The sequence below is a fragment of the Centroberyx affinis genome, unplaced genomic scaffold, assembly GCF_046629955.1.
Source record: "Centroberyx affinis isolate AG114_WGS23_722 - 3 ecotype Tasmania unplaced genomic scaffold, CSIRO-AGI_Caff_v1 ptg001094l_1, whole genome shotgun sequence".
Classification (NCBI taxonomy): domain Eukaryota; kingdom Metazoa; phylum Chordata; class Actinopteri; order Beryciformes; family Berycidae; genus Centroberyx; species Centroberyx affinis.
In genome coordinates, this window is record NW_027279639.1 from 472,407 (window position 1) to 495,795 (window position 23,389).

Consider the following 23,389-nt stretch of genomic DNA (forward strand, 5'->3'; position numbering starts at 1 on the left):
TAGGAGTCAGTGTCTTGCTCAAGGACACTTCAGCAGCTTCTGGTTTAACCCCCTGAACTCGGTTGTTCCCCTTAAATAGTTTTAAAGTTAGATAAAACATTTTTGTTCTGCAAACTGTTATGTCACTGTCATAAACATACAGTATCTGTTCATTTCAACACTTAATTTCGCTAGCCTATATCATATGCTTATATTGCGTGAAATATTCAAAGCTAAGATGCTATTTTTTACTGCTGCATCATTACATCAAATGTAAAATGGATGCGTTGTGCATCATTTAACACACTTTTCCCGAAATTACACGTTTTAGGTTTAGTAACTTATGAATAAAGGTTTATTCCATTCAAAATTGACCTTTCATATGATACAATGTAAAACAACATAAATATAAAATCACAAAAAAAATTAGAATGGCATTTGGTAATAGCAATTCAATCATAAATTTGCACTATATAGTTAACGAACTGCATTTTAAAACATTCATTTTCAACCTTAAAATTACTTTCAACATCAATAAGCTACCACTCTGATCATACTCTTTTCCTCAATGTCCCCATAAGAGACAGTGAACGGTCATCAAAAGCAGAGAGCATATGAACTAAATCAAGTCTCTCTACCCGCTTCGCGCTCAGAAAAGAGTATCACCATCTCGTCATCGTGGACAGCGAGACCAAACACTTTAGAAACACATTTCTCAAGTCAGAAACTATAGAAATGATCCCTGAAAGTATAGTCTTGCCGTAATAACGCCACTGTCTCACTACTCGTATCTGGAGCCTAGGCTTCTGCCTCATGGTTAATACACTAAAGTTATACTGCACTAAGTTTACTGAACCTTTTTTATGACACAGCCTACTTGTGAAGTTATTTAGAACATTAATGCCTTGATTATTCTGTAAAATAGTTTACAAATTTATTTTACTCAAAATACCCAGAATGCTGTCTGGTGACATACCCCTCCTCAGTGTTTTTCATTGATTGCTGTAATGTTTCTGAGCATGTGGTAGCTTCACGTCAGGGCTAATGCTAACAACAACTGCAGTAAAACTCATTCATGTGGAGCTAAGCGTTTAAGTGATCGCTACGCCATGTCGATTGACTGAATGTTGGGGTTACAATATATAAATTAATCTGACATAACAATTATGACATTCAGGGAAAGCGGAGAAAATCACGTTTAAACGTTAAGAGCAGCTAACCAGCAACAGTCCAACGAGTGTACCCACTCTAGACTTCCGACTAGAAACGAGATTTCTTATTAGTTCCGGTCTAGGAGCTTGAACCCGGGCCTTCTGGGTTTAACCCCTTGAACTCCTTTTTTTTTTACAAACTGTTATGACAATGTCATATAGCGGTTACATATTCTGTATCTGCTTCTTCCAACTCTTCATTGAATCTATATAGCGCTTATACTGAGTGAAATATTCAATGCCTTGCCCTTGGCTGCACCATTACGTCAAATGGAAGAGATCTAGCATTAGATCTCTTGTGCATCATTTTAGATAACGTTACGTTTCCATGTAATTCAACATGACATATTTGCTATCTTTGGCTTCTTGGATTGATGGAGGTGACTAGGTTACCAATTTACGTTTACTTATATATGTTAGCGTTAGGCTAACGGTTACTTGATCTTTCCCGCGTTAGCTTAACGTTAGTCAGTCCACCCTGACCTTGCTAACGGCAGGCGGCAGGGCACCAACTTTCCTTCTAAAAAATGTAGTTTACTAGTCAAATTTACTAGCAGCACACAGTTTTAACTCCAACGTAACGGCTGTACGTGGCTAGCTAATGTTAGCCAAGCCAACAGTCGGATGCTAGGAGACCCAAATCCTAGCCGGATGGTCCCCCGATCCGCAGGCTGCAGCTGGGTACACTTGGATGCTAGCCGTTAAACTAGCTAGCTTAATCGCGCAACGCCAATAACGGATCATGTGAAGGCGGACTTTGTCAAACATTTTGGACTCTACTTCCAGCAAGGCCGTTATTAAATTACTTAGCACGTCCAATGTAAATGATAAACGCTTTGAAATTATTTTAATATATTATACAACCATAGCAACAAGTTGAAAAAGAGATAGGCTTACCATCCATCAGTCAACTGTGATAAAACAGCCCAAGACATAATTTCTTCTGCGCATGCGCAAAAAAGATTGAAACGTGAGAAAAAGACGTTTTTCAAAATGTTTTATTCATACCATGATTCATACACTGCAGCATAAAGAAAAACACTGAGTGTTCTACTTGGGCATATGTTATAGAGAGGACGAATCAAGAAGAAAGGTAGGAAACAGCCAGGGATACAATGGGAAGGAATACTGTGTTGAAAATTTGGGATTGAATTAAATTAAATTAAATGTGGATTATTTATTTATTTATTTGTATTTATTTTGGCGACTGAAGTTTGACTTTGAAGTTCCAGTTTTTCTAAGATTTGTTTGTAATGAAACTTTAGAAATGACACATTGAAAATAAATGTATACACTGCTCAACACGTAATACATACATTATTGTAATATTTTAGAAAAATAGTTTGTTTCTTCCACCTGCAAAAGTACTGGAGCTAGGATTACTCGGTATTACCCTGCCCTCTTGTGGTGTGTTGGCAGTAACAAATCACAGGCTCACTGGCCAATATCAACTGGCCAACAGGAGTGTTTTTTGTAAATGTTTCAAACATCATAGAAAGAGTTCAGTAGACCATATGTGACTGATGGCTGATTGAATATGGAACTGGCTTTGTTAATGGATCTTTTTTTTCTTTTTCCCATTCCCTGTTCCATCAGTTTGTTTACTCTGACGTCATACACATGCGCCGCACACATGTTCGCGACCAGGACGCGACGTTTCAGGCATGTTTTCAACTCTTTCAGCTTTTTAAATTGAAGATTTTCACTGTAGATGTATTGGTACATGTTACGGATTTTCAATAAAACCACACTCTGACAATCTGGTAGTGCTGCGATATAGAAATATGACTTTTTCGCTATTGAATAAATCCACAAACGATTCTTGTACATTCTGTCTCTGTTTTGATTTACTGCTGAAGTTCAGTATTGTTCTTACCTGTGCCTAGACCTTGCAGCAACATGTATTTACTATTAGCTAAACAAAAACATAGAGAAATGTCTGGACGCCAACAGTTGATTAAAATCTCTTTTTCAGGCGATGCAGCAAGCTGACACAGAAAACAGCAGAAGATTGTAATGGCACATATTACCTTAGATGAAGGCGAAAGGCAGCTGAATGGAGACTCAGCTGCTGCCATCACAGAGGTCATGGATCTGCTTCATATAGACGTGGAGGCTGATGAAGCGGAAAATAGGCCAGGGAGAGAAGATGCGCTGTATTCAGTAAGTTTGTTTACCAAGCCTTCCTTAAACAAGGACTACTGTAAAACCTTTAACAACCAACCATGAGAGTTTAGCTTCCATGCAGGCTATAGCTCCATATGTATCAGGTTTATTTGAGCACTTCAGAAAAAAATCCTCTTTAACATCTCATTCATTATGATTTTAATGATAAATCTAATCCCAAATGTTTTCCTGTTCTGAGATTATTGGTAAATACCAGAAGACTACAGCTCAGGATTATTCTTTTGGCTTCTATTCCTTCATTAACATTGAATTGAAACATGCTGATATTTACTGTGTTTACTGTATGCACCGTGTGTCCTGTAAACCCACAGAGTCCTTATGAGCTTTTGATGGTGTTTTACATGTTCAATGAACAGAGGAATGTCTTGAGAAAGCAGCGACACTGGGAGAAGCAGCTGGCTGCGAGGAAGAGCAAGAGGAAAGAAGAAAAGCAGAGGAGGAAGCTCAACCGCGAGCAGGAATCAGGTAAAGATACAAATACACTACCATCATTTTGGTTTTTGTAGGGAGATTGATGGTGAAACGAATATACTTGGATATACAATGAGTGTAAAATATCTGAACACCTGCTTCTACTTTTTCAGTGAAATCAAGTAATCAGGTGAATTCAGGTGAAAAGCTGCGATGGATTTCCTGTTGAACCTACTTCAGTCTCGATGGGAAGATGAAGGAAGACAGGCTAAAGAAAGAATTAAAAAACATGCAATAAAGCTCTCCTATTATTTTCCTGTCTTTCCTGTGTTTTCGCTGTGCAGGCTCCGGCGCGGACCGTCCTCAGCTCACCAAGCGGGTCGTCAAGGCGATCACCAAAGAGCGTCTGGCTGAAGCTCAGTCCACAGGGATCAAGCTCTGCGTGGACCTGAGCATGACGGACTGCATGTCTGACAAGGTGATGAGCGGCGCTCACACTTCATATGACAGGACATACTAAGATGTTCACAGGTATAAGTTTAAGTTTAGGTTTATTAAGTACTCACATGGCAGCTGAAATACGTGAGCATTACAATAATATTTAGTTTAAAAGGTACACATCATGAGATAAAAACAAAATAATAAATAGTCCCATAATAGATTATTAAAACAAAGTATAAAACAAAGCTTATTTTGCTGGTTTTAATGACTTCCAAACTCAGACAGAAAGAGAGAGAGAAAGAGAGAAAGTTAGTTATGAACGCATATGCATCTGTCTGTTCACGTGTGTGTGTGTGTGTTTACGCCTACCTTCGACTGTGTGTGTGTGTGTGTGTGTGTGTGTGTGTCGTTCAGGAGATAAGCCGGCTGGCCGGCCAGTTGCGGAGGCTGTACGGGTCGAACAGGAAGGCGACTCGACCGTTCCACCTGCTGCTGACGGACCTGAGAGAGGACAGCCGTCTGTACAGAGAGTGCCTCAGGATGAACGACGGCTTCCTCAACTACATGGTGAATATTCAAGTTCAGAGTCCTAAAGTTACTGCTAATCTTTCTCAAATCATAGAGAAAACTGTCAGAATGCTGTAGTACAAAAAATGGGGTAAAGAAGTCTTTTACTCCTGTGAAACATTTTGTAACTCTGTTATTATTATTGTTCTTATTATTATCATAATAAGTTCTGCTTCACCTGACATCACCCTGCAGGCATCAGTACTCTCATACTCAAGCTGAAAGTTGAGATGAATAGCTTTGACCTCCATTCAAAACAGTAACTTTATTGTAACTTATAATGAACTTTTCTACAGAGGGCATTTTTCCCCCCTTGATCTGACTTTTTGGTCCTTTTCAATAGCAGTTTTATTGAACTATTACATAATACACTCACATTACATGTTAGCAACAATGTGAACAGGGTCAAATGCAAAAAAAGGATATTTCTAATTACCTTATTTTTAATTTCAGGGGCATTTTATGAACTTTCAAGGGAATTTTTGACCCAAGCCCCCATCCATTTCTGACCCTGTGGTATAATATACCTGATAAACACTTGTTTTAAGTTTGATTACCTCAGTTGTTTCACTCACTGGTCTCCTCTGTAACCGGACCAGGAAAGGCTTCTGTTGTGAGCAGCTGCCTGGACTCCATTTCATTTTTCTCTCTGTGTGTCTGTCTTCCTCAGATGGACATAACAGAGGAAAGCTGTCTGGACCTGTTTCCTCCAGAAAATGTAATCTACCTCACCCCAGATGCTGAAGAAGGTTTGAAGGATTTAAGTCAATGGCCCTTATGAATAATTTATCTTAGTGTAGGGGGAGCTGAACTCAGATCAGCCTGCCTCTTCAGTTGTAGTGAAGTTCATACATAAGTACAGCAAATGCTTACTTGAAATGCATCTCATGGCAGGCAGAGGGAGCCCACATCTCATGTTACAGTTTTTTCTGAATGCTTAAACACTAACAGTGATTCTTGAAGCACTATCTCTGAAACCATTAACATTTGTAGCCAATGCATTTACCAAGTGTGCCAAACTGAATGCACGTTCTCTGCTTTACACTCAGTTTGCAATTTAATAACACACTTCTAGCAACACTGTAAACTTATGGCCAGACCCACAAAGAAGGCGATATTTAGCCTATTTGTTTCTGTTCTTTTTTTTTCTAGCACAAATGTTTTTTTTCTTCTACTGCGCGTTTGTTGTTTGAGGAGTGTTACTGTAGAACATTTTGAGAAAAAAAACCAAAAACTTTTTCCCCTTATTTGTATTTATAGTGTGTTATGTTCGGAATACACATCCATCCTTTACATATTTGGATACCTGTGTGTATGTGTGTTTACTACATGTATGACAAAACTTTATTGCAAACTGCTATTGCCCTGCACACAGACAAAGCCACAAGTGTTTTTCTTTTATACTATCAGTGCGTAGTTGGTGCTTCGTGTGCTTATTCAAATGATGGTTTGTGTGTACTGTATTGACGCAAAAACACAATTTTTAAAAGAGTTTGAAGAGTTTTGGAAGAATTGTTTGCTTTTGCAAGAGATGTATAATGTTTTGCTGGTTTGATGTAAGGTTTTGTGGTTAGTGTGTAGAGTTTAGCAAAAATAGCCTATAGTTTCAAAGATAGTGCCTAAGCAATCAGAAAAAACTGTAATATGTTGTTTAAACATATTCATATTCAAACATATTCATATTCAGTGAAGCATCAGAGTTATCCAAAGACAGTAGTGAAACAAGAGACTCTTTTTGCTTTCCTTGATGTATGAAACTCCAAACTGATCTGTATTGCACAACAAAGATTTGCCAATGCCATTCTGAAATCATGATTATAGCCCGTTCATTCTCTGGAAACTCAATTACCTCCATGGCCCATGTATAATGTTTTGCTGGTTTGGTGTAAGGTTTTGTGGTTAGTGTGTAGAGTTTTGCAAAAACAACCTATAGTTTCAAAGATAGTGCCTAAGCAATCAGAAAAAACTGTAATGTCCCCATAACTGAAAATGGTACATTTATCTTAGCCCAAACCTTTTTGTAGTGTATGTCTCCTGTTGTCTCTCACTGGCAAATACCAATAAGAATAAAAGTACATGTATATCAGTTTTCTAAACAAACTTACAAAATGCTGTACATACATTTCTGCTGCTGCTAAATTCATGCCATGCTCTCTTGTTTCTTATTTTGTTTCAGCCTTGGAAACAGTGGATGCTGACAAGGTTTACATCCTTGGTGGCCTTGTGGATGAAAGCATCCAGAAGGTATTTTATACTAAACCAGACTGCAGCAGTTGCTTTTAAGCTGCAACTGCACAACATCAGCATCACATAGCAGCAACTTGATCAGCAATATCAACCTGATCGGATGTCAGTTTTCTTCTTTTATATTGTATTTATTATAAAATTCACCTTCATTGCTACTCAGGTCAAATAAAATCCCCTCGCTCTCTTTATTTATAACTAGTCCATACCCGGGGATGCGCACGCCACAACTACGTGCAGACAGCGTAAATTTGGGAAAATGGAAAAATCAGCTTCGTTAGTCCCTGCCTATGCCAATGCTCTATGCCCATGTGCAGTTTCAGATTGATTGGCCAACCCACTGAGGAGCAACATGGATGCAGACAGTGGTTCTCAGTGGTTCTCAACATGGGGTCTGGGGACTACTAGGGGTCCTGAGGGGCTTCCAGGGGGTCCACAGCAAATTGTTGAATTGTTAAACCATTTTACTGTAAACATTTTATTTACAATAAGTTAACACAATAAGAGAATGTAGAAGAATGACAATACAGATAGTGACGGAATTCTGGACAAAATCATATCTGACAATAAAAATATTCTCAGATTTGGGTCTGAGAGACAACTTATCAAATGGGGGTCTGTGGCTCTAATATGGACTAAATCATTAATATTGAGTTTTAGTTTTTAAGTTTTTTTAGACTTAGGCTTTTACTTAACTGGTGTTTCTGGGAATGTTGCTTATTTATCATAATTTTGTTGCTTTTTAACTTTGTATTATATATTTTACTTTGTCATGTATCCTTTTCCTCCTGCTATTATTACTTTTCTTTAATTCCTGTGAAGCACTTTGTAACTCTGTTTTGATAAGTGCTAAATAAAGTCATTACATCATTATTATGATTATTCCTTGCTGTGTCTCCCCAACAGAAAATCAGCTACCTGAGGGCCAGTGAGCTGAGCGTCCACACGGCGAGGCTGCCCATCGACGAGCACATGGTGAAGAGAAACAACCCCAAGAATTTCCACTCTAAGATCCTAGCTGTTAACCAAGGTGAGCGGTGTGAATGTTTACTGACAAGACAGTGAAAGGGTTTTGATGTTGTTACAGTTTTTTCTGATTGCTTAGGCACGATCTTTGAAACTATAGGCTATTTTTGCAAAACTCTACACACTAACCACAAAACCTTACACCAAACCAGCAAAACATTATACATCTCTTGCAAAAGCAAACAATTCTTGCAATTCTTCTTGATTCTCGGTATGTGAAACAGATTTTATTTCAGAAGAGGCTGAAGGCAGCGAGACACCAGACTGCTCTCTGGTTGCTCAAAGGCGACGCAAGAGGGTAAGCTAACCTGGTAGCTAACGTTAGCATTATGTCCCGTGTCGCGATGACGATTCTCTCTGACCAATCAGTAGTCTGCAGTGTTTTCACGTCACCTGTTGGTATCGCCTCAGCTCGCCTCAGCTCGCTACGAAAAAAAGTACCAGGTACTAGGTAGTATGGTACCTGGTACCTGGTACTTGCCCAGTGGAAAACCAAAAAAGGCGAGTCGAGTCGAGCCGGTACCATGCGGTGGAAAAGTGGCAAAAGATAGTGCCTAAGCAATCAGAAAAAAACTGTAATGGTTTCAGAGATAGTGCTTCAAGAATCACTGTTAGTGTTTAAGCATTCAGAAAAAACTGTAATGCAGGGGAAAACCCATTTGTTTTTTCTGTGAGAAATAAAACAGATGTTCCTTCCTCCCTCCCCCTCTCTCTCTCAATTCAATTTAATTCAAGCTGCTTTATTGGCATGAAATACAAAAGTACATATTGCCAAAGCAAAGTCAACAAATTCAATTAACAGTAATCAAAGTTAAATGTACAATTGATATGTTAACAAATATACAACAATTAACAATCGATCAATTTCTCTAAATATGTGACAGTGTCAGTGTGTCTCCTGTCTGAGACAGTGACAGGCTGAGACATATTTGGCTGCAGTAGTGGCAAACTCCTTTTTCTCTCCTAGAAGGTATTGGAGTTTTTCATTTGATGGGAGGTTTTCAAAATCTGTGTATACTGATTTGAATTTGGGGAGGTAGAGATCTCTGATTCCTGCATTGTTTGCACAGTGCAAGAGGAAGTGCAGCTCTGTCTCCACCTCTGTCTGTGAGCAGAGTGAACACAGCCGCTCCTCTCTGGGTTGCCAGGTCTGCCGGTGTCGGCCTGTTTCTACAGCCAGGCTGTGTTCACTGAGTCTGTATCTTGTCAAGGATTTTCTCAGTTTTTTCTCAGTCACGATGGTCAGGTAATCTGCCATCGTGTACTGTCTGTTTAGGGCCAAATAAGTTTCCAGTTTGCTTTTGGATTGTGTCAGTTCTCTCCAATATGTTTCATATTTTTCTTTTTGTTTTGTTATAATTTGGTTGGGCCAGATGGACTGAGGTCTGTCCTGAGGTCTGTCCTGAGGCGGAGCAGTGAGCTCCAGGACCAGCTGGCAGAGGAGACCCTTCTTACTGCTCAGCTCCTGGCATTTCAGGGCCTTGTAGTGGTAGGAGTTGGGGTTGCTGTTTTTTAAGTGGTTGTAAAATTTGATGGCTCGTTTTTGAATATTAATTATTAATGGGTATTGGCCTAATTCTGCCCTGCATGCAGAGTTCAGGGCATTTCTTTGTACCCCCAGTATGGACTTGCAGAACTCTACATGCAGGGTCTCAATTGGATGCTTCTCCCAGATTTGAAAATTTGTCTTATTTTGGGTCCCCAAACTTCTCTCTCTCTCTCTCTCTCTCTCTCTCTCTCTCTCTCTCTCTCCCTCCCTCCCTCCCTCTCTGCAGTGTTCGACATCCTGTTGACTTTCTGTGACACCGGTAGCTGGACGAAAGCCCTGGAGGCATGGTTCCCGCGGGGGAAGGGTTATGTCGTTGCGCCAGAAGCTCCCCCCCCTCCTGCCCCCCTTCCTAGCGTCATGGATTAATTTGTGATCATCTTCATTTCATACTTGATGAAGAAATCGACACTGAAATGGAATTCAACACCTGGCCTGGGAGGAGAATCAGACGCAACACTGCCTGTTGTAACTTGAATGTAAGTTAGTAATGTGAGAAGTGTTTGGTTAAGGAAAAATAATATCGAGCAACATGTGTTGAAAAGTAAAGTTTGTTTGATCTTATCTGACTGTGGGAAATCATATCAACAAAACCACAAAACCACTGTGACATTTTGATACTTCTCATGAGTCCGTGACAGGGAAAGACAGTGTGAATGGAGCGACTCCCAACTTGTGAAACAATTTTGTAGTTTTTTTTTTTTTTGTAGCTAGGACAATTCTAGATTTTGTAGCTAGATCAACTGATTTTGTTATAATTAAAAACATTTTTGATTGTAATATGAAGAAATGCACAGAAACCCCTCAGGTGATATTTGTTTATCATTTAAGTAATACGTCCAGTGACACAGCCATTATCTTTATAACAGGTAATCACTTGTTGTGCTTTTGATGTGCGTCCCCACAGAGAATGTCCTCTTTTTTCTCAAATCACTATGTTATCAGTGTTTTTGTACATAATATTAAGACCATATTTAAATAAAAATGTCTATCTTAATTTTTGCGTTTTGTGTTGATTGACACAAGATGATATGACACCAGTCTGATTGGAATTTTCTGGATTGTTATTTTTTTAACTTTTGTAAATCAACACTTGTGCAAAGAGGTTGAATTTGGGTAAAACAAAAGTAAACATGATGTCGTCCCCTGTGAATGATGCAGACTCTCATTGGGCCAATCAGTAACAAGATGCATCCTCCCTCCAAGTTTCATCAAAATCAGACCAGCGGAGTAGCAGTCATGGCCTTCAAAGTTAGAAAGTTTGTCAGACTGTAGGAGTTAGGGGCTCTGAAAGTTTTAAATTGTGATCTTTAATCATAGCGCTCCAACAAGCCAATCAGTGTAATGTCCTTAAACACCAGAACAGTGCTAAAACGCGTCATCGATTTTGTCAAAATCAGACCAGTGGCCTCCGAGTTACTGCGTTTGAGTTAAAGATTTTGACCCTTGTTTATAGCGCCCCCTTTAGGCCAATCAGTGTACTTAAAATGCTGTAACAGTGTGAAGATGCTTCATCCCTCTGAGTTTTTCCATGTTTTGTCAATCCTCGACGAAAAGAGGTAAAATGTAACATGTATGTAATGGATAAAACAGATAACAACATTAATTCCGACAAAGCAGGTTTTGTAGTTGGACTCTGCACTGATCACTGCCACAGACATAGACTGACACTGACACTGTAGTTATGTAGAAGTCCCCTCCCCCACACACACACACACCACCATGCAGCTACTCTGCGTTGCAGTTGCCCAATCTTCTGAGTCCCTCTTGGGGTTGCAGTAACACCACAGCAGCAACTCACCAAATGTCGAATACCTAAGAACTGCATGCTGTTTGAGTCAGACAACCAGCTGAATTCAGTCAGACATGGAATCACTTTAATTAAGCAATATTACACGAGAGGGTGTGCTTTACCGTCAGGCACACTGACAACTTAAAGCACACATGGTAAGAACAACAGGACTTCACATTCAGTGCAAAGGAACTGTGCAAGACTTGTCGTCTATACATGTCACTTTATAAACCTACATTTAATTTACTTTAAAGCCATGAAACAGTCTTTCCGATATGTAGTATTCATTTTTTATGAAAATCCTTTATGAAGAACTTTATTCAGCAACAGATCACTTGTTCCTAGGGAAGCTATTCCAAAAAGAAAACATATCAAAAAAATATTACATGCTACATGTTTGCTTTCAATCAAAGTAATTGATTATATTGCTAGAGAAATATCTTATACACTACACTTACAGTAATGTCACACTACATTTTCGGCACTTTTACAAGAACACTTCAGTGACACTTCAGCACACTCTGACGCATGCTGGTCATCCAACTCTTCAGCAGGACAGCTGGTAACTTACTTGTTTACTTACTTATCTTTCTTTCTGTCAGACCAAACACAACATTTTGACATTTAGCATAAATTCATCAAAACCGTGACTTTGAAAACTTGCACAAACAAATTAGTAAAAATATTCAGTAGAAAAACAATTATGAAATCAAAGTTGACTTCAGAAGCAGCTGAAATAATACTAACATCATTAATGACACTATGTACTGTAGAAGATAAGATAAATTAAAAAGGTGAAATAGTGTCTTCTGTTAGTCTGTGATTCATCAAAGTATAACACAAGGTGGCTCACAGTGAAAGCAAGGAGTTATCCTTGACATTTAGGCCTACTGTTTCCACAGCTTCAGTTAGACATTTTTAGTGGGAGGGGCTCCTCCCTGCTGCTGGAGCTGCTTCTCCAGAACAAATTGGATGAGTCTCTTCACCCAGGATGACCGAGGGTTCAGGCAGATCTTCTCCCCGCTCGCCAGGCCGGCGCTGAACAAAAAAATAAAGCAAAAGATGCACCACAATTTTTTCATACGGAGCAATTCGACACTATATATCTCTGACATTTACATGAAGGTCTGATGTCAAATTGCTTGTACTGCCTACATAGACAGCTGGTTTGCATAAGAGGGACGTTATTTCCTTTTTTCTATTAAGTTTCTTTCATATTTCTGCTGTCCTTTTGCTGTGAAGCACTTTATTTCCCCCGGTTTTGAAAGGTGCTGTATAAATCTAGATTTACTCACTTACATATTGAGGGTTTGGTGTGAAAGGGGCATCAGTGACATTTTGGCAAAATTGAGTATTATAAATTATTGGAAAGCTCTTGCTGAGCTCTATCTGATGGTCAAAAGAACACATTTGTAATCAGAAACAGCATTAAAATAAAAGGGGAAAACCCAAAAGATTCAAGTGAAAACTCTGAAAAACTGGTACAAAAAAGGGTGTAACTGCAATTCATTTTTTTTTTATAGAATATACATTTTCTGAATCTCAATTTTTGTAGAAGTATGAATGCTACCTGTTTTATGTTTTGAGTAAAAAAGATGCAGTCATTTAGTTTTATCACTTACGCCACTTTAACTCTAAATCCTCGATACAGTAGCACAATACATGCCATTTAACGGATTTAATTCCCCCAAATACCTTACAGTACTACGTGTGCACGGTATCAGATCTCTAAGCTTAACATTGCATAATAGTGCCTTGACCTATAAAGGTTAAAATAATAAGGATACGCTTCTTAAGCAAATACACAGGAAGAAACAATTGTTCTGATAAAACCCCGAAACTATGCGTGATGGTTGCATCATCATGAGAATATGCTCTAGCTGCCAAGAAAAACAAGTAAAACGCTGAGGGGGCTTAATTGTGTTTACCAGACCATGCCTGGGCATGCAATGATTTTATTAATCACAAATGGAATTCTACACTGAATAAACATTTATAAGTTTATAAGAATGTCCACCAGCGTTTCCATCATTACAGCTTAGTTTCTACTCCCACAAGTATTTACTTTAGTTCCTCTATCTTCCAGGTGGGTTTATTTATTCAATATAATAATTCAATAATATTTATTCATAACATTTTTGTACAGATTTTCTATTCCATATTTCTGTCTACACTCTCAATGGAAACAGTGCAAAACGAGTATGTAAAAGAGTTTTCATTTTGCCCAACAACGACTTATGTTACCTAATGTCCTTTCAAAAGTATTACGATCTGATAATTTGATTTTGTGTGACTTTTTTCCAATGGTCAACGTCTCCCCTTCAGATCTAAAGGACTTACATGACCTCTGTGGCGGGGCAGTGAGGCCCTTCAGGGAAGATCTTGATGCTCCGCAGACTGTCTGGAGGGATGATCCTGGACTCTACTTGCAGGCAGCGACAGTGTGTGTTGTAATCCCTGCTGATGGGTGGCATGCCTAGCATGAAAACACACACAGTCAGCATACAAATATTACAATTTTAATCATACTGGCATATCATTTAGAGGCTTCTCTCTCTTTCCAGTGTTTTCCTTTATCGTTTCTGCAAATAAACAATTTCCTGATGAAAATTGCTGTTGTTTTTAATATGTTGTTTAAACATATTCATATTCAAACATATTCATATTCAGTGAAGCATCAGATTTATCCAAAGACAGCAGTGAAACAAGAGACTCTTTTTGCTTTCCTTGGTGTATGAAACTCCAAACTGATCTGTATTGCACAACAAAGATTTGCATTCTGAAATCCTGATTATAGCCCGTTCATTCTCTGGAAACTCAATTATCTCCACAGACCAGGCCCTGTCATGATGAACCTGATGTGCTGACAAGACCAAATTTTGAAGCCACAAGCCACACAAGCCCTCATCTCTGGTATTGTGACATGTTTGCACTTCCTCATATTCACCCTGCAATCTTCCTGTTCACTAGAGTTGAAATATTCAAATGGATGACAAGGGAAAGTGTTGTTTTAGGTCTTTGTTTTCACCAAAGACCTAAAAGTTTGTGATGGGCTGAGTTTGTATGTTGATCCTAAATCCACACATAGGTGATCAATATACTATTACACCAAAATATGACACGAATACACTGCTTACATATTAGATACATACTGGGGTTAGACTGATAGGTAAGTTTGCTGATATATTAAATATCAGATATCAGTCCACAGATCACAGCTACATGAAAACAGTCTGTAAAACCAGCAGGGCACATTTTGCACATTTTGTTTATTCATTTAATTGTTCAGTTATGTTTTTTTGTAAATTAATTCATCAATTAAAGGCCTAATGTATTCAAATGTTTCCCCTTCCATTGAATAGGTGCTTTAAGGAGCTGCTAACCCACCTGGAAGAATTTCATTTGTTTCAATGGAGAGTTTTAGCATCACATCATGGTCTAAACACTGTTTCAGAGGCTTTTCCACCCGTACAAGTAAAAGTACGAGTAAAACTCTGGGGGGAAACACTGAATGCATGTAGTTTTTTGGCATGAATATGGTCCAATTTAAAGACAGTGAGTATCAGCACAAAATATGGGCTATCAGTACTATCAGCCACTTCAGTCTAGCAATATCGGTATAAGTATCAGCCTTCAAACACCCATATCGATCAAACCCTAATACATACTGGAACCAATTTATAGGCTACTATAAAGTGATATGTAGCTCAGACAGAGACTATCATGCTATATTGTTATATTATTATTCTATATTGTTATATTCTTACCGTTTACGAGGACAGCCATGGTTGCAAACGCCAGCAGCAGACAGAGCTTCATGTTGTTGCAGTGTGTTGTCTAGTTGTAACTCAGATGACGGTCATACAGCTGTGGAGACTAATACTGATACACATCTGCACTTCACTATTTATTCATACAAATATCATGTGCTCATCATGAACTCAGCTGCGGGAGATTTCAGGAAAAACCCTGGTTTGTGTATGTGTGTGTGTATGTGTGTGTGTGTGTTGGTTTCATTTTAGCGTGTTCACATGTGCAGCAGCAGGCAGGTCATGAGACTGTGGGTTCAGGCACAGACCACAGGCCCTGCTGGGGTTACGGGCGGCACGCTCTCAGCAGCCGCAGAAATAAATCATATAGAGCGAGTGTCTGTTTTGGACGCTTGGCCCAGACGCTTCATTTCACCTCTGTTCATGATAATTCTGTTCAAACAGGAAAAATGGTGAATAAACAAGGCTAAATAGTTACAGTCCTGGAAACTAACACAGCTTTGGCTATATTTTTGTCATTGTCAGTTGAAAACCTTGTAACCTGATTTTTTCATGTTTCATTTGGATAAACTCAAAAACACATTGTGGTCAAGCTGAACACAAGGCTGTTTTTCTCAGTTCCTGAGAAGATGATATTTAGGAGATGTGAGGTTTTCACCCGCTGCCAATGATTATATGATGCTGCTGATTGTGATGTTGTTGTGTTGTCTGTATCTGTGTCTGTATCTGTGTCTGTGTCTGTATCTGTGTTTGTGTCTGTCTGTGTCTGTGTCTGTGTTTGTGTCTGTATCTGTGTTTGTGTCTGTCTGTGTCTGTGTTTGTATCTGTGTCTGTGTCTGTGTCTGTGTCTGTCTGTGTCTGTGTCTGTGTCTGTATCTGTGTCTGTGTCTGTATCTGTGTCTGTGTTTGTATCTGTGTCTGTGTCTGTGTCTGTGTGTGTCTGTGTCTGTCTGTGTCTGTATCTGTGTCTGTGTCTGTGTCTGTGTCTGTGTCTGTGTCTGTGTCTGTGTCTGTGTCTCTGTCTGTGTTTGTGTCTGTATCTGTGTCTGTGTCATCGTCTGTTTCTGTCTGTGTCTGTGTCTGTGTCTGTGTCTGTCTGTATCTGTGTCTGTGTCTGTATTTGTGTCTGTATCTGTGTCTGTGTCTGTGTCTGTGTCTGTGTCTGTGTCTGTGTCTGTCTGTGTCTGTGTCTATCTGTGTCTGTGTCTGTGTCTGCGTCTGTGTTTGTATCTGTGTCCGTGTCTGTGTCTGTGTTTGTGTCTGTGTCTGTCTGTATTTGTGTCTCTGTCTGTGTCTGTGTTTGTATCTGTGTCTGTGTCTGTGTCTGTATCTGTGTTTGTATCTGTGTCTGTGTCTGTGTCTGTGTCTGTGTCTATCTGTGTCTGTGTCTGTGTCTGCGTCTGTGTTTGTATCTGTGTCTGTGTCTGTATCTGTGTCTGTGTCTGTGTTTGTATCTGTGTCTGTGTCTGTGTCTGTCTGTATTTGTGTCTCTGTCTGTGTCTCTGTCTGTGTCTGTGTCTGTCTGTATTTGTATCTGTGTCTGTGTCTGTGTCTGTATCTGTGTCTGTGTCTGTGTCTGTATCTGTGTCTGTGTCTGTATCTGTGTCTGTGTCTGTATCTGTGTCTGTGTCTGTGTTTGTATCTGTGTCTGTGTCTGTGTCTGTCTGTATTTGTGTCTCTGTCTGTGTCTGTGTCTGTGTCTGTCTGTATTTGTATCTGTGTCTGTGTCTGTGTCTGTGTCTGTATCTGTGTCTGTATCTGTGTCTGTGTCTGTGTCTGTGTCTGTATCTGTATCTGTGTCTGTGTCTGTGTCTGTATCTGTGTCTGTGTCTACGTTTGTGTCTGTATCTGTGTCTGTGTCTGTATCTGTGTCTGTGTCTGTATCTGTGTCTGTGTCTGTGTCTACGTTTGTGTCTGTATCTGTGTCTGTGTCTGTGTCTACGTTTGTGTCTGTATCTGTGTCTGTGTCTGTGTCTGTCTGTATCTGTGTCTGTATCTGTGTCTGTATCTGTGTCTGTGTCTGTGTCTGTGTCTGTATCTGTGTCTGTGTCTACGTTTGTGTCTGTATCTGTGTCTGTGTCTGTGTCTGTGTCTGTGTTTGTGTCTGTATCTGTTTCTGTGTTTGTGTCTGTCTGTGTCTGTGTCTGTATCTGTGTCTATGTCTGTGTTTGTGTCTGTGTCTGTGTCTATGTCTGTATCTGTCTCTGTGTCTGTGTGTCTACGTTTGTGTCTGTGTCTGTATCTGTGTCTGTGTCTGTGTGTCTACGTATGTGTCTGTATCTGTGTCTATGTTTGTGTCTGTGTCTGTATCTGTGTCTGTGTCTGTGTCTGTATCTGTGTCTGTATCTGTGTCTGTGTCTGTATCTGTGTCTGTGTCTGTGTCTGTGTCTGTATCTGTGTCTGTATCTGTGTCTGTGTCTGTGTCTGTGTGTCTACGTATGTGTCTGTATCTGTGTCTATGTTTGTGTCTGTGTCTGTGTCTGTATCTGTGTCTGTATCTGTGTCTGTATCTGTGTCTGTATCTGTATCTGTGTCTGTATCTGTGTCTGTGTCTGTGTCTGTGTCTGTATCTGTGTCTGTATCTGTGTCTGTATCTGTATCTGTGTCTGTATCTGTGTCTGTGTCTGTATCTGTGTCTGTGTCTGTGTCTGTATCTGTGTCTGTATCTGTATCTGTGTCTGTGTCTGTGTCTGTGTCTGTGTCTGTGTCTGTATCTGTGTCTGTATCTGTGTCTGTGTCTGTGTGTCTACGTTTGTGTCTGTATCTGTGTCTGTGTCTGTACATTCAGTAGGGTTACTATAGTTTAGGATTTGTTTTTAAATAGATTTGTTTTTTTCAGTTTGTTATTGGTAGTGGTGTCATTTTAGTTTTACGGGTTAGGGTTAGGGTCAGTAGGCAAGATAGTTTTAGTTCAGTTAAAATTTTTCACAGTCTCGTTTTTATTTTTATTTCAGTCTACGGAAATGTTTTTTAACATTTCATCTTAGTTTTAGTTTATCATAATAACCTTGCTACTGTAGTACCATTGCTGTACAATTCTCCAACTTGCTGTAACACCCAAACACATCAATCCTATCACTTACATTTCAAATTGATTTATTGACCCTGCAAACAAACCATTAGGATTTGGATTCAAGTCCCTATCTGTTTGTATGTTAGTTTCATAGTTATGGGTGGGAAATTATAACTGTCTAATGGCAGTAATCTCAGATCTGCATCTCCAGCAAATTTCATGGAAATCCAGGCATAAATTTTAGAGATATCCTGTCAGCAGGATATCTGCTGACAGACAGACAGACAGACAGGCAGAAACAAAACCTCCTTGGCAGAGTGATAACTGGCATCACTCAGGTTTTTAGCTCTTTTTTAGCTAGTGTCCTTTTTGACTTGACTTAAGTACCACGTTTTTTAAAATGTTAAGAAATTAAGCTTCAATCATTTATATGCTTTAAGTAGATCATTCTTTCTTTAGTGTGTATCTGTTTGTATCTGTTTTCAAAAGTCCTGAATCCTTCATGCAGCTTGTTTACCAGATCTTTGAGCAGTTTACCAGATCTTTTGACAGTCAAGCACGTGGGACTGATAAGACCGTACCCCCTTCCCTTACGTACTCCTTGTCTTTGTGCTGAAAATCATACTTATATCCCTTTTTTTGCTTCACTATTCAGAGAACTGTACTGTATTTGCCACTGCTGTGAACTTCTCTCCTTCTCTCCTGCACCCTAATAAATAACCTTTATTATACAACAGGTAGTTCCGACCAAGCGATCTGATTGGTCAACTAGACATTTAGAACGTGCTCAAATCAGCATGACAGCACACCTAGCCGTGCTCATCACTAAATATTACTCCGCCATATATTATCATACAATATATTTAAATATAACGCTACGTTAACTCTGTTCAGCCTTGATGTTACCAGACGCTCTGCATCCTCCATCAGCTGTGCCGGTGAGTCGGTGACACGGCGCTACTAGCTTAAAAATACATGTGAAGTTCGCGGACATAGTAGCTAAATCTGTCCATGGAAAAATATTTTTTTCAGCAGATATCTTAGTTACAACAAGATTGAGCTAGCAAGGCAGTTTTGTTTTTATATGTGTGGTATTTATTCAGTTTGGGAAATCCCGCGATCTCTAGAAAGCATTAGCTCAAGTTGGCTGGCTGACTCAACAGGGACTAGAAATCGTCTCTGTTGCTAGGTCGTTACTAAGGCTCCGCCTACTTGCTGGAGTAGTAAACTAGGTTCCATTACATAGGAGTCTACTGACGTGACTGATTGTTTTCCAGTTATTAGTCAGACCCCATGTATTTCCAGGGAAACGGAGATAACACTAGCAAAAAGTTTTTTATTTTGAGAGCGAATTGCCCCACAATATGAATACATTTTGTTTATATCTTTTGTTGGTAACTGTTGTATAATCGCAATATTACACGAGAGGGTGTGCTTTACCGTCATTATTGGCACTTCAGTGATGCTTACGGTAACGCACACCCTCTCGTGTAATATTGCTTAATTGGAAGAACACAAAGATCTCAGCTTGAATTCTTTACTGATCAAGTTTTCTCTGTCACATGGTTTATCAGCGTTATGTTCTTCACACCCAGGGCTCCTGAAAGCCTGTTTCTTTATCAGGTCAGATCATGCTGAATGTGGGTCAGCATGCAAAGCCACAAGGCCGCATGACTGCAAAGACTGAAAGCATGTATGATGACTTGGCACAATTGTCATTTTCATGTTTTCCAAGCACAGCAATAAGTAAGATTTTTACAGTCTCATATAGCAGAAAATGACCAGAATATCTGTGGGGGATTGATAGGGTTATTGATCAATAGCAATCACTCAACAATTACTTCAATTACTTCAAGACACTACAGGTTGCCGCTATTACTTTACTACTAGTTTCCTTATAACTATCAAAGAAAGAAAGAAAGAAAGAAAGAGAACAAAACAAAGAAAGAAAGTATTTTCAGTCTGATTCATGCATGTTTAACATGTCAGAGAATGAGCTTCCGCCTCCATCTGTGTCTCTTTAGTGTATCAGGTTTGTTGGTCTGTCTGCTTTCTTTTAGATTCGATGCAAACTTTGATGATTTTTCCAGCATCTCTCTGAGCCCTGCCAAGAACAGGCTGTTTCTGTTGCTGTGTCCTTAAGGCTCATTAATATTAACGACCCCTCTGTTCTGATTGGCTAACCGTTTCAACAGTGAAACGTGAGACACCACTGACCCGGCAGCTGCAGGCAGCTACAGGTAGGGAAAACTCTCTGGTAAATACATGATAACCGCTCTACCGCTTTGAAAAAAACACTGTCAGCCTATTATTTCTTACAAAAATTACAGAAGTCCAAACGGCTCGTTTAGAGGCTCGGTTTTCTAAAATGGATTGTGTGGATTTAGTTGGCGACCGTGCGTTTTGATTCTTTCACCATGTTTAGATAGACCATCCAACTCAAATCAAAAAGGCATGGAAAATCCTGTTTTCCACAATATGGGACCATTAAAACTCTCTGTGAAAACAAATGCAATTTATATGAATCACATATTTATTTCAGTTTTGTGCACTCTTTAAAACAGTGTGATTACAGATTTTTGCATGGCAAGTATACTGTTTCAAACTAATTTTAAAAATACAGAATATGTTACACAAATAAATAGTTTCTTTGTAATACAGGATCTCTCTCTAATCTTATTTGTAAAAAAAAGTTTAACATTACACAAACAACATGCTAACATATTAAATATATATATTTATTTTAATAAAAATAATTTTGATACTACTACTGACCATCAACGTATTAGCAGTCAGCAGCTTACATTACATTACAAACAATTTCTTCATACAAAGTTGTAAAGGCAGTAGGCTTTCATATTGTGAAGAGTAGTGGATAAGATATAGCAACATATACCACTATGATAAAAAAAAAAATTCCCATGTTGACAAGGGATTTAAAAATTACACTAGGTGAGATTTTTATGTAACAGAGAAGAGTGTCCCATTACCTCTCGCTACCATTTGGAGCTGCCAATATGCAAAATCGCCTAGTGCAGCTTTAAAACCCTCTATTTCAGGTGAAAATATTTGCAGTGAGGTCAGATAATTTCACTTGTTTCAGTACTGTACAGCTTTCAAGATGGTTAGTTTTTTAGAAACAAGTGGTAATATCGGTATAAATAATTACCTGGTTCAATGTAATATAAGGTTTATTACACTACCATATGTATGCCATTGGACTGCCATATTTGATTCAGTCTCACCAATTCCTTATCTCCTCTGTCCCTCCTTTGCTGCGCCCCCTACATTCTTTCCACTCCAGAAAGTGCACTTCTCACTCTCTTTTCAAATATGGTATTGGACAACAACAGTGATGACCATAAGCAATTCACAGTCAGAGTGACATGCGGTGATGTTAGTGCAGCGGTGGCTCAGTTGGGTGTCGTCGGGCTGCTGCTGCTGGTGGTATTTTCCACAACAGTGCTGCTGGTGGACGCCATAGTAATGGAACGTTTCTGCTTTGTTCTGTGAAGGAAAACGCACAAAGAGATTCACTCAACCCTCCTTTTGATATTTCATATCTCTAAAACAACTTTTTTTAACATTTATGCACAAGTGAAATTACATTAAATGTATGCACTTTATTGGCAAGCTTTCTCCCATCTAATTCTGACATAATTATAACTGCATGCTGTGTTGAACAAAGGAAAAAGAAATTACTTGGACTAAAGTATGCAGAAAAGCCTGTCTGTTTACTTACATTTTTATTACTTTCAGGATTGTTTTTGTGGTGTTATCGTCTGGGTCCAGACACAGTGAGCTCCCATCTTTCAGCGTGGCACTGCATGAGAGAGAGAGAGAGAGAGGGAGAGAGAGGGAGAGAGAGAGAGGGTTACAGCCTGTTGTTGCATACAAACACATTAATAATCCCTTGACCTTCAGATCTACACCTAGTTATCTCCCTTGGCTGGAGGGGAATTTGCCAGTGTAAATTTAAAGTGTAAGAGTGTAAGAGAGTGTGAGTTCATTCAAACCCATCAGAGTTAATTTAACACTTTTAGATAGTTTTGAACAGCTGCCCCAAGAGCCAAATCAGCTCTGTGAGTGGACAAGCAACTCTCCAATCAGCACTTGCAGTGTAGTCTGTGTCTGTGTGTGTCTGTGTGTGTGTGTGTGTGTGTGTGTGTGTGTGTGTGTTGGTGCAGTTACTTACATGACCTCTGTCTTGCTGCAGTATGGAACAGGAGCAATCTTGACGGCGGTGGCAATGCGGGCGATAGTGTTTCTGTTCAACACTTTGGTCACTTGGGCGCAGCGGCAGCGGAGCACTGGCAGGCTTTTCCCTGGACACACAGTGGGTGGGAAGAAACAAAGTGTAAATAGCCTATACGCTGCACTTTCACCCTGTTGTGCTCCTGATATGTTTAGGCCAGAAGTGCTCAGATGCAAAAGAAAGAAAGAGAGGGAGCGAGAGGGATCGTATGAAGACACTCAGTGAGGGCCACATCAATGCAGAAACGAAAATGTCAAAAAGCCAGTCAGTCTCAAAAATCAGCAGCGACTAGGCTTGAGAGCCTCACTTACCCTCTGAAGTGCAAACGGCGATGCAGACCAGGAGAACAACGGACGGGATTGCAGTATTCATGCTTGTCTCGAATGGTAGAATTCACTGAGAAATCTTTAAAGTGGTAAAATCCCTAAACCTTTTGGGTCTCAAACTAAAGCTAATAGCTATCCTTAGTGCTGTGTCTTCTCTCCCCAGGTTGTCTAAGCGTAAGCCTACAGTTGGACTGCAGGCCCCCATGTTTTATACTCTCTTTACACCTCCCCACTTCGCTGGCCACTGGCCAAGCAGGGTTTCTTTGGAAATGGTGATGAAAGCTTCCTGCAGTGTCAGTGTCTCTTTTGTAAACGATCCATGTTTCCTCAGAATCCAATAAAAAAAAAAAAAAGAACAACACACTTTCTCTTCCTTTTAAAGACTTCCTTGTATTTGAAAAAGTTCAGCTTGTAGGAGGGCAAACTCAGGCTTAGACATGTTGGCCTTGGCAGTAGCAATGGTATTGTCTTCTTTCATGGTATCACAGTTAGAGTGTACATGCTTGCTTTTTTTTTCGTGTTATGTTATAAATTCATTTGTGCTGCATGGCTAAATACTACTGCTCATGACTTACTATGTATGTGAGTTTTTTTCCTTCTAGCAGGGCCAGGAAATCAATG

The 23,389-nt window shown here is 39.5% G+C and overlaps 3 protein-coding genes and 1 non-coding gene across 5 annotated transcripts; 1 reads left to right on the forward strand and 3 right to left on the reverse strand.

Annotated features, from left to right (window-relative positions):
* Positions 1-520: 520 nt before the first annotated feature.
* Positions 521-737, reverse strand: LOC139647626 (small nucleolar RNA U3). The gene has a single exon (XR_011695533.1). It is a non-coding gene; the product is annotated as a small nucleolar RNA U3 (small nucleolar RNA).
* A 2,496-nt stretch (positions 738-3,233) lies between these two features.
* On the forward strand, positions 3,234-13,780 carry trmt10b (tRNA methyltransferase 10B). Of its 2 annotated transcripts, XR_011695528.1 has the most exons (9): positions 3,234-3,353; positions 3,734-3,842; positions 4,133-4,266; positions 4,644-4,796; positions 5,467-5,545; positions 6,973-7,040; positions 7,947-8,070; positions 9,842-10,091; positions 13,730-13,780. XR_011695528.1 is itself a non-coding variant. In XM_071523526.1 (8 exons), the coding sequence occupies exons 1-8, from the start codon at positions 3,279-3,281 to the stop codon at positions 9,979-9,981; spliced, it is 882 nt and encodes a 293-aa protein (XP_071379627.1). In that variant the 5' UTR covers positions 3,234-3,278; the 3' UTR covers positions 9,982-10,574. The 2 variants fall into 2 exon arrangements, 1 of the variants encoding a protein (XP_071379627.1); XM_071523526.1 differs by lacking the exon at positions 13,730-13,780 and having other exon boundaries at positions 9,842-10,574.
* On the reverse strand, positions 11,476-15,289 carry cxcl19 (chemokine (C-X-C motif) ligand 19). Its single transcript, XM_071523527.1, has 3 exons — positions 15,172-15,289; positions 13,745-13,880; positions 11,476-12,442 (listed from the first exon to the last, which is right to left on the reverse strand). Exons 1-3 carry the CDS (start codon positions 15,221-15,223, stop codon positions 12,313-12,315), a joined length of 318 nt encoding a protein of 105 aa, XP_071379628.1. The 5' UTR covers positions 15,224-15,289; the 3' UTR covers positions 11,476-12,312.
* Positions 15,290-20,699: 5,410 nt separating this feature from the next.
* On the reverse strand, positions 20,700-22,958 carry LOC139647616 (permeability factor 2-like). The gene is made up of 4 exons (XM_071523555.1): positions 22,754-22,958; positions 22,383-22,512; positions 21,930-22,010; positions 20,700-21,694 (listed from the first exon to the last, which is right to left on the reverse strand). The coding sequence occupies exons 1-4, from the start codon at positions 22,812-22,814 to the stop codon at positions 21,601-21,603; spliced, it is 366 nt and encodes a 121-aa protein (XP_071379656.1). The 5' UTR covers positions 22,815-22,958; the 3' UTR covers positions 20,700-21,600.
* Positions 22,959-23,389: the final 431 nt, after the last annotated feature.